General features: G+C 67.7%; 3 protein-coding genes across 3 annotated transcripts; all 3 read left to right on the top strand.

Annotated features, from left to right (window-relative positions):
• Positions 1-1,564: 1,564 nt before the first annotated feature.
• On the top strand, positions 1,565-3,178 carry LOC310923638 (serine/threonine-protein kinase pim-1-like; the record flags this gene model as incomplete). The annotated part of the gene is made up of 3 exons (XM_083885562.1): positions 1,565-1,910; positions 2,317-2,493; positions 2,800-3,178. The coding sequence occupies 3 exons, from the start codon at positions 1,565-1,567 to the stop codon at positions 2,901-2,903; spliced, it is 627 nt and encodes a 208-aa protein (XP_083741688.1). The 3' UTR covers positions 2,904-3,178.
• Positions 3,179-6,831: 3,653 nt separating this feature from the next.
• Positions 6,832-8,471, top strand: LOC310923636 (serine/threonine-protein kinase pim-1-like; the record flags this gene model as incomplete). Its single annotated transcript, XM_083885560.1, has 3 exons — positions 6,832-7,177; positions 7,584-7,760; positions 8,067-8,471. 3 exons carry the CDS (start codon positions 6,832-6,834, stop codon positions 8,168-8,170), a joined length of 627 nt encoding a protein of 208 aa, XP_083741686.1. The 3' UTR covers positions 8,171-8,471.
• Positions 8,472-12,098: 3,627 nt separating this feature from the next.
• LOC310923634 (serine/threonine-protein kinase pim-1-like) lies at positions 12,099-13,712 on the top strand (the record flags this gene model as incomplete). The annotated part of the gene is made up of 3 exons (XM_083885558.1): positions 12,099-12,444; positions 12,851-13,027; positions 13,334-13,712. The coding sequence occupies 3 exons, from the start codon at positions 12,099-12,101 to the stop codon at positions 13,435-13,437; spliced, it is 627 nt and encodes a 208-aa protein (XP_083741684.1). The 3' UTR covers positions 13,438-13,712.
• Positions 13,713-14,441: the final 729 nt, after the last annotated feature.

Genomic DNA, 14,441 nt, shown 5'->3' with positions numbered 1-14,441 from the left:
GGCAGGCCTTGTCCAAAGAGCTGGAGGAGCTGCTGAAGCGAGGCCACCTGCCCTGCTGCGGCTCCTCCAGAAGCCTCCATCCCCCCGAGAGGCTGCTCCCAGCCACGGTCTCCGTCACTGGGAGAGCCTCAACCCTTGCAAGGATGGCACAGCAGCGCACACCCGCCATCCATGCAGGGAGCTCAGGCTGTCAGAGAGCCTCCATCCTGCCAGGAGCCTCTGCCATCTCTGACAGCCTCCAGCCCTCGCAGAGGCTCAGGGAGACCTGTCAGCCTGCACAAGGTGCAGAGCCTACGGACAGGTCTCCAGGCTCCCTTGGACCCACGGACTTCAACCTGAGCCCGGGCACAAGCCTGCCCCTTGACGTGGCCAGGGGAAGCCGCGGAGGCCAAACGGGAGCCCAGCCCGAGCCAGGGGAGCCTTCTGAGGAGCAGCTGCTGGAGCAGCAAGCGTCCTGGAGCCAGCAGGGCTCATCCCACAGCTGCCAGGACGCTGTGCCGGCTGTGCCAGCTGGCAACAGCCCCAGCCTGGTGGTGGAGACCATCCTCGAGACACCGAGGAGCTGCCTCCATGCCCTGGAAGCTGCCCCAGCAGAGCCCTTGACTACCTCCAAGGGCTCTCTAATAGCAGGTGAGATCTCCTCAGGAGCTCTCTCAGGCTCCTGAGGGGCATCCCCACGCCAGGCCAGGGCCCCTGAGAGCGGCCTAGTCCCCGGCTGTTTCCAGGCTGCCACGGCTTCGAAACCCCCTCTCTGCTTTGCAGCTGCTCCTGGGAGCCCCCTGTGCCAAGCCTCGGGCTGTAGCCCCGGCTGTCCTCGGGAGCTGAGCGCAGCCCAGGACGCCGGGGACGGCAACGGTGCCGCCCTGCCCCGCCGCAGCGCGGCTCCTGCAGCCGCCTGTGCGCGCTGCCCCGGCCCAGCACCGCCGCTCGCCGGCCCCTCGGCTGCAGGGCGGGGGCCGCTGCCCGGCGCGCAGCAGGAAGCAGGTCAGAGCGAGGCGGCCCGCGCCGGCCCGGCCCGCTTGGCTGGCGGGTTCCTTCACTCGGGGGCGGGGGGGGCGGGGGGGTGGTTCCTGGGCGCAAGGCTGATGCCTCGCTCTTGGCCGCAGGGCAAGGGAAGGAGCTGCAGGAGCTGTACCAGTTGGGCCCGCAGCTGGGCAGCGGCGGCTTCGGCACCGTTTTTGCGGGCATCCGCCTCTCCGACGGGAGGCCGGTAAGTGGCCGAGAGGGCAGGGGACGGGAGGGCAGGGCGTGCGAGGCAGGGCAGGGGCCGGGAGCGGCAGGGCCGGAGCTCAGCCCCCCTGTCTGGATGCCTTGCAGGTGGCCATCAAACGCGTGGCCAGGGAGAGCGTCCTGCAGTGGGTCGAGCTGGTGAGTGAGCGGGGCCGGCGGGGCAGAGCGGGGCGTGGCGCCCGAGCATCATCCCCCGGGCGGGAGGAATCCCCATCACCAGGGAGGCTGCCCAAGAGGGCACGGGGGCATGCCAGGCAGGGGGCAGCCACAGGGCGGCATCAGGCCTGCCGGAGGCATTTTCTCCTCCTCACAGCCCGACGGCACCCCTGTTCCGATGGAGATCGCGCTGATGGAGAGGGTGGGCTCCGGCTGCTACAACATCATCCAGCTCCTGGACTGGTTCGAGCTGCCTGACAGCTTCCTGCTGGTGATGGAGCGTCCGGAGCGGTCGCAGGATCTCCTGCAGTTCCTGCTGGAGCAGGGGGTCCTGTGCGAGGAGATGGCGCGCTGGCTTTTCTGCCAGGTGCTGGAGGCCGTGCGGCACTGCACCGCCTGCGGCGTCCTGCACCGGGACATCAAGCCGGAGAACCTCCTCGTAGACCCGGAGAGCGGCGACCTGAAGCTCATCGACTTCGGTTGCGGCACCTTCCTCCAGGAGCGGGCCTACACGCGCTTTGCCGGTGAGCCACAGCCCGGGCCCTGCTCCCGGTGCCGGGCGCTGCAGGGAGGGCCCCGTTCCCTCCTGGGCCGCGGGGTGCGGCCTTCAGCCGCCTGCCGGCCGCCCTGTGCCACGGGGCACGTGCCCTGGCCCAGGAGCCGCCTGCCGGCCCTGCCCACAGAGGGGGGCCGCAAAAGCCAGGCCCCGGCCCCTGGGCTCGGCAGGCCCCACACGGGCTGGGGCTGCTCCGCCGGCCTTCTCTGCCTTGCACAACGGTTTCCTGGCTGGGGCCGCTTGGCTGGGGGACGTGGGCCGGCCTCGGGGGGAAGTTGTGGCCGCCGGTGCAGCCCCTGCCTCTGGCAGGAGGCCGGCGCCAGGCTCTGGAAGCCGGCGGCCTGCGGCTGGACAGCACTGCCCGTGTCCCCTAGGAACACGCGCCTACAGCCCGCCCGAGTGGATCGGCCTCGGCTGCTACCGCGGCGACTCGGCCACCGTCTGGTCCCTGGGCGTGCTGCTGTACGGCATGGTGTGCGGGTGCCTCCCCTTCAGGGACGACCGGGACATCGTCTTGGGGCAGCTCTGCTTCGGGTGCCAGGTCTCTCCAGGTGGGTAGGCGGCCTCCAGAAGGCAGGCTCGGGCACAGGGCCACGCGCAGCAGCCCGGCGCGGGCCCCGGGCGGCTCCGCGGGGACCTGCCCTCCCGGGCTGGCCGCAGGAGGTGGCCCGTGCCCACGGGGTCAGGGTGGCACACGGGGCTGAAGGAGGCGGCCGCGTCCCGCCACGCCGCTCTCCCGCACAGGGCAGGGCGGGTCGGGAGGCCAGGGCGCGGCTCTGAGCACGGGCAGGACGGCCCGGGCCCCGCGGGCGCCTTCCGCAACTGACCGGCGCTTTCTGCCTTCCCTCCCTGTCCAGCGTGCCAACACCTGATCTGCTGGTGTTTGTCCAAGCACCCCGCGGACAGGCCGGCGCTGGAGGAGATCTTGCTCCACCCCTGGGTGCACGGCAGCCGTTTTTGAGGCCTTGCCGGAGCCTCTGCAGCACCCAGTTACCCCGTCCCACGCAGGACTCGGGAAACAACACCACCAGAAACCAAAAAAATAAAACAACCGACAACCCATTCCGGGCCCTCAAGTCTGCTCCTTGTCGGCAACTTCAGCCAAAGAAACCTTTTGGGAAAAGGGGGAATCAGAGTGCTCCCCTCAGTCTCCTTCGAGGAGTGACCACTTGCCCCTCATGGCTTGCCCTAAAATGGCGGCCCCTCGCTCAGCCTGGCGCTCCATCGTGAGGGGACATTGGGGCTCGGCTGGGAGTGGAAATGGTCTCAAATGGCCTTGAGCTCCCGTTCTAGGGAACCATGGCAGCACTGGGGAGGGAGGGAGGGAGGGCGAGGCTGTTCCTGGTGACCTGAAACGTGGTTCCTGCTGTGTGCCAGGGCCTTTCTGCCTGCTGGCCTGGGGGATCACCCTCTCTGAGCTCAGCCCCACACCCACCTCCTTCCCGCGCCTCCTTCCGAACAGCATCGGCTGTGGACACGTCCCCTGCTGCCGTCCCCTGGCCAGGGGCCTCGTGGCTCCCGCCAGACCCTTCTTCCTCCCCAGGGAGCCTCCTCCCAGCTCAGGGGGGTGCCCCCCACAGCTCAGCACTCTCCAGCTCAGCCCCTCTAGAGCCGGGCCGCTCTCCGAGCCCCACGTGCCCTGAGCCAAGCGCGGATTGGCCACAGCCACCCCACGTAAATGGACTTCCTCTGACAAGGGGAAAAGGACCGGCCAAACCTCAGCTCGGGCCATAAGGAGAGGAGACTTCAGACCGCTCAGGGAACTGGGAAGCAGGGTGCCCAGGGAAAATGCTTTGGAAGGCGCTGGCCTCCACCAGTGCTGGTCACTAATGGAGACATCACCTCCTAAGGGCACAGGAGCGGGTGATTCCCAAAGGGCGGAAGCCAAACGGGCGAGGCAGAAGGCTGGCTGGCCTGAACAGGCATCTTCTCTGGGAAAGAGGACCCAAAAGGAAGCCGTGTGCCCACTGGAATCTAGGTCAGGAGAAGAATACACAGACGCTTCTTGCCACTGAAGGGACAAATTTGGTGTGCTGAAAGCTCAGCTGGAGAGGAAGGGGGGCCAGAAATGCGGGGCACAAGAAAACCAGTGTTTTTAAATACATTAAAGGAAAAAAAACGTTGTAAAAATAACAGTGCCCCCTACCTGGATGTGGAAGGTCACCTCACAAACAGGGACAGAGACAAGGGTACAGGTGTTTCATGCGTTCTTTGCCTCTGCCTTCAACACTCATCCCTCCCTTCCCAGCGGAAAGCCATTGCATTGTACCAAGGGACACAGCCAAAGCTTTGGAAGAGGGCAAGCCCTGCTCAGCAGAAACCAAACCACCCCAGCTGGATTGAGGGCATCCCCTTCCAAACCCAACAGGTGCCAGCAGCGTTTGGGAAGAAAGGAAATCTATCCCAGTCAAAACCAGAGCAGCGGGAGCACCAGGAGCGCTCCCTGGCAAATCCCGATTTATTGAGAACACAGGCACTGCACAAGTCAGGGAGCTGCTAACAAAAAAGGCTTCCAGCCCTGGACAGGTGTTTCAAGGGGAGCTCCCCAGAGACAGAGGAACTTCAAGTCCCTTTGACTCTGGAGGATCTTCTCAGGCACACAGCAGTGGGCGTTTGCAGTCGGTAACGCGGCAGCGTCCTGGGAGCCGTGCACTTGGACACTGCCGGCAGCGGCACCGTTCCCGATGGGACACCACTCGCTCCAGGAAAGGATCCATTGCAACAGCCTGAGCTGCGGTTCCACTTCCAGGCTTTTTCCGGCCACGTCCATCTTCAGGGCTGAGCCAGCTCCGCTGAGCCCTGAGGCGGGCGGGGCCGTGACAACACAAAGGGCCCGCACGCTGGCGGGAGGCAGGGCCGTGATGTCCCACGGCCGCCCTGGCCACGGCACTGTGACATCACCGCGCCAAGCCTATAAAAGCCGGGCCGGCACCCGCAGCTGCCAGTGCAGCCGCGATAGCGCATGCCGGAGCCATGAGTGACGGCGGTGTCCTGCTAGCTGCACTTGTCCTGCTGCTGGCCGCTGCGGCTGTCGGGTGGGCCCTTGGCCACCGGCAACCACGGAGGCGGCAGCCACGGACACGGGAGACGACCGAGCGCCCGCGGGTCCGGCCCACGGGCTCACGGAGGAACCGGGGAGCCCCTGCGGCTCCCGGGTCCCCCAGGCCTCGGGCGGCCCCTGGCAAGCGGCCACGTGGTCCCGCGAGCCCCCTGCACAGCCCCTGCGGCTGCCGGCCCTGCGTGGCGGCGGCCCAGGAGCTGCAGGAACTGCTGCTGCTGCTCCGGGCTGGCCATGGGACGTGTGCGCCGCTCTACTCTGGGATGTGGCAGGCCTTGTCCAAAGAGCTGGAGGAGCTGCTGAAGCGAGGCCACCTGCCCTGCTGCGGCTCCTCCAGAAGCCTCCATCCCCCCGAGAGGCTGCTCCCAGCCACGGTCTCCGTCGCTGGGAGAGCCTCAACCCTTGCAAGGATGGCACAGCAGCGCACACCCGCCATCCATGCAGGGAGCTCAGGCTGTCAGAGAGCCTCCATCCTGCCAGGAGCCTCTGCCATCTCTGACAGCCTCCAGCCCTCGCAGAGGCTCAGGGAGACCTGTCAGCCTGCACAAGGTGCAGAGCCTACGGACAGGTCTCCAGGCTCCCTTGGACCCACGGACTTCAACCTGAGCCCGGGCACAAGCCTGCCCCTTGACGTGGCCAGGGGAAGCCGCGGAGGCCAAACGGGAGCCCAGCCCGAGCCAGGGGAGCCTTCTGAGGAGCAGCTGCTGGAGCAGCAAGCGTCCTGGAGCCAGCAGGGCTCATCCCACAGCTGCCAGGACGCTGTGCCGGCTGTGCCAGCTGGCAACAGCCCCAGCCTGGTGGTGGAGACCATCCTCGAGACACCGAGGAGCTGCCTCCATGCCCTGGAAGCTGCCCCAGCAGAGCCCTTGACTACCTCCAAGGGCTCTCTAATAGCAGGTGAGATCTCCTCAGGAGCTCTCTCAGGCTCCTGAGGGGCATCCCCACGCCAGGCCAGGGCCCCTGAGAGCGGCCTAGTCCCCGGCTGTTTCCAGGCTGCCACGGCTTCGAAACCCCCTCTCTGCTTTGCAGCTGCTCCTGGGAGCCCCCTGTGCCAAGCCTCGGGCTGTAGCCCCGGCCGTCCTCGGGAGCTGAGCGCAGCCCAGGACGCCGGGGACGGCAACGGTGCCGCCCTGCCCCGCCGCAGCGCGGCTCCTGCAGCCGCCTGTGCGCGCTGCCCCGGCCCAGCACCGCCGCTCGCCGGCCCCTCGGCTGCAGGGCGGGGGCCGCTGCCCGGCGCGCAGCAGGAAGCAGGTCAGAGCGAGGCGGCCCGCGCCGGCCCGGCCCGCTTGGCTGGCGGGTTCCTTCACTCGGGGGCGGGGGGGGCGGGGGGGTGGTTCCTGGGCGCAAGGCTGATGCCTCGCTCTTGGCCGCAGGGCAAGGGAAGGAGCTGCAGGAGCTGTACCAGTTGGGCCCGCAGCTGGGCAGCGGCGGCTTCGGCACCGTTTTTGCGGGCATCCGCCTCTCCGACGGGAGGCCGGTAAGTGGCCGAGAGGGCAGGGGACGGGAGGGCAGGGCGTGCGAGGCAGGGCAGGGGCCGGGAGCGGCAGGGCCGGAGCTCAGCCCCCCTGTCTGGATGCCTTGCAGGTGGCCATCAAACGCGTGGCCAGGGAGAGCGTCCTGCAGTGGGTCGAGCTGGTGAGTGAGCGGGGCCGGCGGGGCAGAGCGGGGCGTGGCGCCCGAGCATCATCCCCCGGGCGGGAGGAATCCCCATCACCAGGGAGGCTGCCCAAGAGGGCACGGGGGCATGCCAGGCAGGGGGCAGCCACAGGGCGGCATCAGGCCTGCCGGAGGCATTTTCTCCTCCTCACAGCCCGACGGCACCCCTGTTCCGATGGAGATCGCGCTGATGGAGAGGGTGGGCTCCGGCTGCTACAACATCATCCAGCTCCTGGACTGGTTCGAGCTGCCTGACAGCTTCCTGCTGGTGATGGAGCGTCCGGAGCGGTCGCAGGATCTCCTGCAGTTCCTGCTGGAGCAGGGGGTCCTGTGCGAGGAGATGGCGCGCTGGCTTTTCTGCCAGGTGCTGGAGGCCGTGCGGCACTGCACCGCCTGCGGCGTCCTGCACCGGGACATCAAGCCGGAGAACCTCCTCGTAGACCCGGAGAGCGGCGACCTGAAGCTCATTGACTTCGGTTGCGGCACCTTCCTCCAGGAGCGGGCCTACACGCGCTTTGCCGGTGAGCCACAGCCCGGGCCCTGCTCCCGGTGCCGGGCGCTGCAGGGAGGGCCCCGTTCCCTCCTGGGCCGCGGGGTGCGGCCTTCAGCCGCCTGCCGGCCGCCCTGTGCCACGGGGCACGTGCCCTGGCCCAGGAGCCGCCTGCCGGCCCTGCCCACAGAGGGGGGCCGCAAAAGCCAGGCCCCGGCCCCTGGGCTCGGCAGGCCCCACACGGGCTGGGGCTGCTCCGCCGGCCTTCTCTGCCTTGCACAACGGTTTCCTGGCTGGGGCCGCTTGGCTGGGGGACGTGGGCCGGCCTCGGGGGGAAGTTGTGGCCGCCGGTGCAGCCCCTGCCTCTGGCAGGAGGCCGGCGCCAGGCTCTGGAAGCCGGCGGCCTGCGGCTGGACAGCACTGCCCGTGTCCCCTAGGAACACGCGCCTACAGCCCGCCCGAGTGGATCGGCCTCGGCTGCTACCGCGGCGACTCGGCCACCGTCTGGTCCCTGGGCGTGCTGCTGTACGGCATGGTGTGCGGGTGCCTCCCCTTCAGGGACGACCGGGACATCGTCTTGGGGCAGCTCTGCTTCGGGTGCCAGGTCTCTCCAGGTGGGTAGGCGGCCTCCAGAAGGCAGGCTCGGGCACAGGGCCACGCGCAGCAGCCCGGCGCGGGCCCCGGGCGGCTCCGCGGGGACCTGCCCTCCCGGGCTGGCCGCAGGAGGTGGCCCGTGCCCACGGGGTCAGGGTGGCACACGGGGCTGAAGGAGGCGGCCGCGTCCCGCCACGCCGCTCTCCCGCACAGGGCAGGGCGGGTCGGGAGGCCAGGGCGCGGCTCTGAGCACGGGCAGGACGGCCCGGGCCCCGCGGGCGCCTTCCGCAACTGACCGGCGCTTTCTGCCTTCCCTCCCTGTCCAGCGTGCCAACACCTGATCTGCTGGTGTTTGTCCAAGCACCCCGCGGACAGGCCGGCGCTGGAGGAGATCTTGCTCCACCCCTGGGTGCACGGCAGCCGTTTTTGAGGCCTTGCCGGAGCCTCTGCAGCACCCAGTTACCCCGTCCCACGCAGGACTCGGGAAACAACACCACCAGAAACCAAAAAAATAAAACAACCGCCAACCCATTCCGGGCCCTCAAGTCTGCTCCTTGTCGGCAACTTCAGCCAAAGAAACCTTTTGGGAAAAGGGGGAATCAGAGTGCTCCCCTCAGTCTCCTTCGAGGAGTGACCACTTGCCCCTCATGGCTTGCCCTAAAATGGCGGCCCCTCGCTCAGCCTGGCGCTCCATCGTGAGGGGACATTGGGGCTCGGCTGGGAGTGGAAATGGTCTCAAATGGCCTTGAGCTCCCGTTCTAGGGAACCATGGCAGCACTGGGGAGGGAGGGAGGGAGGGCGAGGCTGTTCCTGGTGACCTGAAACGTGGTTCCTGCTGTGTGCCAGGGCCTTTCTGCCTGCTGGCCTGGGGGATCACCCTCTCTGAGCTCAGCCCCACACCCACCTCCTTCCCGCGCCTCCTTCCGAACAGCATCGGCTGTGGACACGTCCCCTGCTGCCGTCCCCTGGCCAGGGGCCTCGTGGCTCCCGCCAGACCCTTCTTCCTCCCCAGGGAGCCTCCTCCCAGCTCAGGGGGGTGCCCCCCACAGCTCAGCACTCTCCAGCTCAGCCCCTCTAGAGCCGGGCCGCTCTCCGAGCCCCACGTGCCCTGAGCCAAGCGCGGATTGGCCACAGCCACCCCACGTAAATGGACTTCCTCTGACAAGGGGAAAAGGACCGGCCAAACCTCAGCTCGGGCCATAAGGAGAGGAGACTTCAGACCGCTCAGGGAACTGGGAAGCAGGGTGCCCAGGGAAAATGCTTTGGAAGGCGCTGGCCTCCACCAGTGCTGGTCACTAATGGAGACATCACCTCCTAAGGGCACAGGAGCGGGTGATTCCCAAAGGGCGGAAGCCAAACGGGCGAGGCAGAAGGCTGGCTGGCCTGAACAGGCATCTTCTCTGGGAAAGAGGACCCAAAAGGAAGCCGTGTGCCCACTGGAATCTAGGTCAGGAGAAGAATACACAGACGCTTCTTGCCACTGAAGGGACAAATTTGGTGTGCTGAAAGCTCAGCTGGAGAGGAAGGGGGGCCAGAAATGCGGGGCACAAGAAAACCAGTGTTTTTAAATACATTAAAGGAAAAAAAACGTTGTAAAAATAACAGTGCCCCCTACCTGGATGTGGAAGGTCACCTCACAAACAGGGACAGAGACAAGGGTACAGGTGTTTCATGCGTTCTTTGCCTCTGCCTTCAACACTCATCCCTCCCTTCCCAGCGGAAAGCCATTGCATTGTACCAAGGGACACAGCCAAAGCTTTGGAAGAGGGCAAGCCCTGCTCAGCAGAAACCAAACCACCCCAGCTGGATTGAGGGCATCCCCTTCCAAACCCAACAGGTGCCAGCAGCGTTTGGGAAGAAAGGAAATCTATCCCAGTCAAAACCAGAGCAGCGGGAGCACCAGGAGCGCTCCCTGGCAAATCCCGATTTATTGAGAACACAGGCACTGCACAAGTCAGGGAGCTGCTAACAAAAAAGGCTTCCAGCCCTGGACAGGTGTTTCAAGGGGAGCTCCCCAGAGACAGAGGAACTTCAAGTCCCTTTGACTCTGGAGGATCTTCTCAGGCACACAGCAGTGGGCGTTTGCAGTCGGTAACGCGGCAGCGTCCTGGGAGCCGTGCACTTGGACACTGCCGGCAGCGGCACCGTTCCCGATGGGACACCACTCGCTCCAGGAAAGGATCCATTGCAACAGCCTGAGCTGCGGTTCCACTTCCAGGCTTTTTCCGGCCACGTCCATCTTCAGGGCTGAGCCAGCTCCGCTGAGCCCTGAGGCGGGCGGGGCCGTGACAACACAAAGGGCCCGCACGCTGGCGGGAGGCAGGGCCGTGATGTCCCACGGCCGCCCTGGCCACGGCACTGTGACATCACCGCGCCAAGCCTATAAAAGCCGGGCCGGCACCCGCAGCTGCCAGTGCAGCCGCGATAGCGCATGCCGGAGCCATGAGTGACGGCGGTGTCCTGCTAGCTGCACTTGTCCTGCTGCTGGCCGCTGCGGCTGTCGGGTGGGCCCTTGGCCACCGGCAACCACGGAGGCGGCAGCCACGGACACGGGAGACGACCGAGCGCCCGCGGGTCCGGCCCACGGGCTCACGGAGGAACCGGGGAGCCCCTGCGGCTCCCGGGTCCCCCAGGCCTCGGGCGGCCCCTGGCAAGCGGCCACGTGGTCCCGCGAGCCCCCTGCACAGCCCCTGCGGCTGCCGGCCCTGCGTGGCGGCGGCCCAGGAGCTGCAGGAACTGCTGCTGCTGCTCCGGGCTGGCCATGGGACGTGTGCGCCGCTCTACTCTGGGATGTGGCAGGCCTTGTCCAAAGAGCTGGAGGAGCTGCTGAAGCGAGGCCACCTGCCCTGCTGCGGCTCCTCCAGAAGCCTCCATCCCCCCGAGAGGCTGCTCCCAGCCACGGTCTCCGTCGCTGGGAGAGCCTCAACCCTTGCAAGGATGGCACAGCAGCGCACACCCGCCATCCATGCAGGGAGCTCAGGCTGTCAGAGAGCCTCCATCCTGCCAGGAGCCTCTGCCATCTCTGACAGCCTCCAGCCCTCGCAGAGGCTCAGGGAGACCTGTCAGCCTGCACAAGGTGCAGAGCCTACGGACAGGTCTCCAGGCTCCCTTGGACCCACGGACTTCAACCTGAGCCCGGGCACAAGCCTGCCCCTTGACGTGGCCAGGGGAAGCCGCGGAGGCCAAACGGGAGCCCAGCCCGAGCCAGGGGAGCCTTCTGAGGAGCAGCTGCTGGAGCAGCAAGCGTCCTGGAGCCAGCAGGGCTCATCCCACAGCTGCCAGGACGCTGTGCCGGCTGTGCCAGCTGGCAACAGCCCCAGCCTGGTGGTGGAGACCATCCTCGAGACACCGAGGAGCTGCCTCCATGCCCTGGAAGCTGCCCCAGCAGAGCCCTTGACTACCTCCAAGGGCTCTCTAATAGCAGGTGAGATCTCCTCAGGAGCTCTCTCAGGCTCCTGAGGGGCATCCCCACGCCAGGCCAGGGCCCCTGAGAGCGGCCTAGTCCCCGGCTGTTTCCAGGCTGCCACGGCTTCGAAACCCCCTCTCTGCTTTGCAGCTGCTCCTGGGAGCCCCCTGTGCCAAGCCTCGGGCTGTAGCCCCGGCCGTCCTCGGGAGCTGAGCGCAGCCCAGGACGCCGGGGACGGCAACGGTGCCGCCCTGCCCCGCCGCAGCGCGGCTCCTGCAGCCGCCTGTGCGCGCTGCCCCGGCCCAGCACCGCCGCTCGCCGGCCCCTCGGCTGCAGGGCGGGGGCCGCTGCCCGGCGCGCAGCAGGAAGCAGGTCAGAGCGAGGCGGCCCGCGCCGGCCCGGCCCGCTTGGCTGGCGGGTTCCTTCACTCGGGGGCGGGGGGGGCGGGGGGGTGGTTCCTGGGCGCAAGGCTGATGCCTCGCTCTTGGCCGCAGGGCAAGGGAAGGAGCTGCAGGAGCTGTACCAGTTGGGCCCGCAGCTGGGCAGCGGCGGCTTCGGCACCGTTTTTGCGGGCATCCGCCTCTCCGACGGGAGGCCGGTAAGTGGCCGAGAGGGCAGGGGACGGGAGGGCAGGGCGTGCGAGGCAGGGCAGGGGCCGGGAGCGGCAGGGCCGGAGCTCAGCCCCCCTGTCTGGATGCCTTGCAGGTGGCCATCAAACGCGTGGCCAGGGAGAGCGTCCTGCAGTGGGTCGAGCTGGTGAGTGAGCGGGGCCGGCGGGGCAGAGCGGGGCGTGGCGCCCGAGCATCATCCCCCGGGCGGGAGGAATCCCCATCACCAGGGAGGCTGCCCAAGAGGGCACGGGGGCATGCCAGGCAGGGGGCAGCCACAGGGCGGCATCAGGCCTGCCGGAGGCATTTTCTCCTCCTCACAGCCCGACGGCACCCCTGTTCCGATGGAGATCGCGCTGATGGAGAGGGTGGGCTCCGGCTGCTACAACATCATCCAGCTCCTGGACTGGTTCGAGCTGCCTGACAGCTTCCTGCTGGTGATGGAGCGTCCGGAGCGGTCGCAGGATCTCCTGCAGTTCCTGCTGGAGCAGGGGGTCCTGTGCGAGGAGATGGCGCGCTGGCTTTTCTGCCAGGTGCTGGAGGCCGTGCGGCACTGCACCGCCTGCGGCGTCCTGCACCGGGACATCAAGCCGGAGAACCTCCTCGTAGACCCGGAGAGCGGCGACCTGAAGCTCATTGACTTCGGTTGCGGCACCTTCCTCCAGGAGCGGGCCTACACGCGCTTTGCCGGTGAGCCACAGCCCGGGCCCTGCTCCCGGTGCCGGGCGCTGCAGGGAGGGCCCCGTTCCCTCCTGGGCCGCGGGGTGCGGCCTTCAGCCGCCTGCCGGCCGCCCTGTGCCACGGGGCACGTGCCCTGGCCCAGGAGCCGCCTGCCGGCCCTGCCCACAGAGGGGGGCCGCAAAAGCCAGGCCCCGGCCCCTGGGCTCGGCAGGCCCCACACGGGCTGGGGCTGCTCCGCCGGCCTTCTCTGCCTTGCACAACGGTTTCCTGGCTGGGGCCGCTTGGCTGGGGGACGTGGGCCGGCCTCGGGGGGAAGTTGTGGCCGCCGGTGCAGCCCCTGCCTCTGGCAGGAGGCCGGCGCCAGGCTCTGGAAGCCGGCGGCCTGCGGCTGGACAGCACTGCCCGTGTCCCCTAGGAACACGCGCCTACAGCCCGCCCGAGTGGATCGGCCTCGGCTGCTACCGCGGCGACTCGGCCACCGTCTGGTCCCTGGGCGTGCTGCTGTACGGCATGGTGTGCGGGTGCCTCCCCTTCAGGGACGACCGGGACATCGTCTTGGGGCAGCTCTGCTTCGGGTGCCAGGTCTCTCCAGGTGGGTAGGCGGCCTCCAGAAGGCAGGCTCGGGCACAGGGCCACGCGCAGCAGCCCGGCGCGGGCCCCGGGCGGCTCCGCGGGGACCTGCCCTCCCGGGCTGGCCGCAGGAGGTGGCCCGTGCCCACGGGGTCAGGGTGGCACACGGGGCTGAAGGAGGCGGCCGCGTCCCGCCACGCCGCTCTCCCGCACAGGGCAGGGCGGGTCGGGAGGCCAGGGCGCGGCTCTGAGCACGGGCAGGACGGCCCGGGCCCCGCGGGCGCCTTCCGCAACTGACCGGCGCTTTCTGCCTTCCCTCCCTGTCCAGCGTGCCAACACCTGATCTGCTGGTGTTTGTCCAAGCACCCCGCGGACAGGCCGGCGCTGGAGGAGATCTTGCTCCACCCCTGGGTGCACGGCAGCCGTTTTTGAGGCCTTGCCGGAGCCTCTGCAGCACCCAGTTACCCCGTCCCACGCAGGACTCGGGAAACAACACCACCAGAAACCAAAAAAATAAAACAACCGACAACCCATTCCGGGCCCTCAAGTCTGCTCCTTGTCGGCAACTTCAGCCAAAGAAACCTTTTGGGAAAAGGGGGAATCAGAGTGCTCCCCTCAGTCTCCTTCGAGGAGTGACCACTTGCCCCTCATGGCTTGCCCTAAAATGGCGGCCCCTCGCTCAGCCTGGCGCTCCATCGTGAGGGGACATTGGGGCTCGGCTGGGAGTGGAAATGGTCTCAAATGGCCTTGAGCTCCCGTTCTAGGGAACCATGGCAGCACTGGGGAGGGAGGGAGGGAGGGCGAGGCTGTTCCTGGTGACCTGAAACGTGGTTCCTGCTGTGTGCCAGGGCCTTTCTGCCTGCTGGCCTGGGGGATCACCCTCTCTGAGCTCAGCCCCACACCCACCTCCTTCCCGCGCCTCCTTCCGAACAGCATCGGCTGTGGACACGTCCCCTGCTGCCGTCCCCTGGCCAGGGGCCTCGTGGCTCCCGCCAGACCCTTCTTCCTCCCCAGGGAGCCTCCTCCCAGCTCAGGGGGGTGCCCCCCACAGCTCAGCACTCTCCAGCTCAGCCCCTCTAGAGCCGGGCCGCTCTCCGAGCCCCACGTGCCCTGAGCCAAGCGCGGATTGGCCACAGCCACCCCACGTAAATGGACTTCCTCTGACAAGGGGAAAAGGACCGGCCAAACCTCAGCTCGGGCCATAAGGAGAGGAGACTTCAGACCGCTCAGGGAACTGGGAAGCAGGGTGCCCAGGGAAAATGCTTTGGAAGGCGCTGGCCTCCACCAGTGCTGGTCACTAATGGAGACATCACCTCCTAAGGGCACAGGAGCGGGTGATTCCCAAAGGGCGGAAGCCAAACGGGCGAGGCAGAAGGCTGGCTGGCCTGAACAGGCATCTTCTCTGGGAAAGAGGACCCAAAAGGAAGCCGTGTGCC

This window comes from Zosterops lateralis (assembly GCF_965231275.1).
Source record: "Zosterops lateralis genome assembly, contig: HAP1_HAP1_SCAFFOLD_302, whole genome shotgun sequence".
Taxonomy (NCBI): Eukaryota; Metazoa; Chordata; class Aves; order Passeriformes; family Zosteropidae; genus Zosterops; species Zosterops lateralis.
The sequence above is the reverse complement of the archived record's forward strand: the minus strand, read 5'-3'. Positions and strand labels throughout refer to the sequence as shown.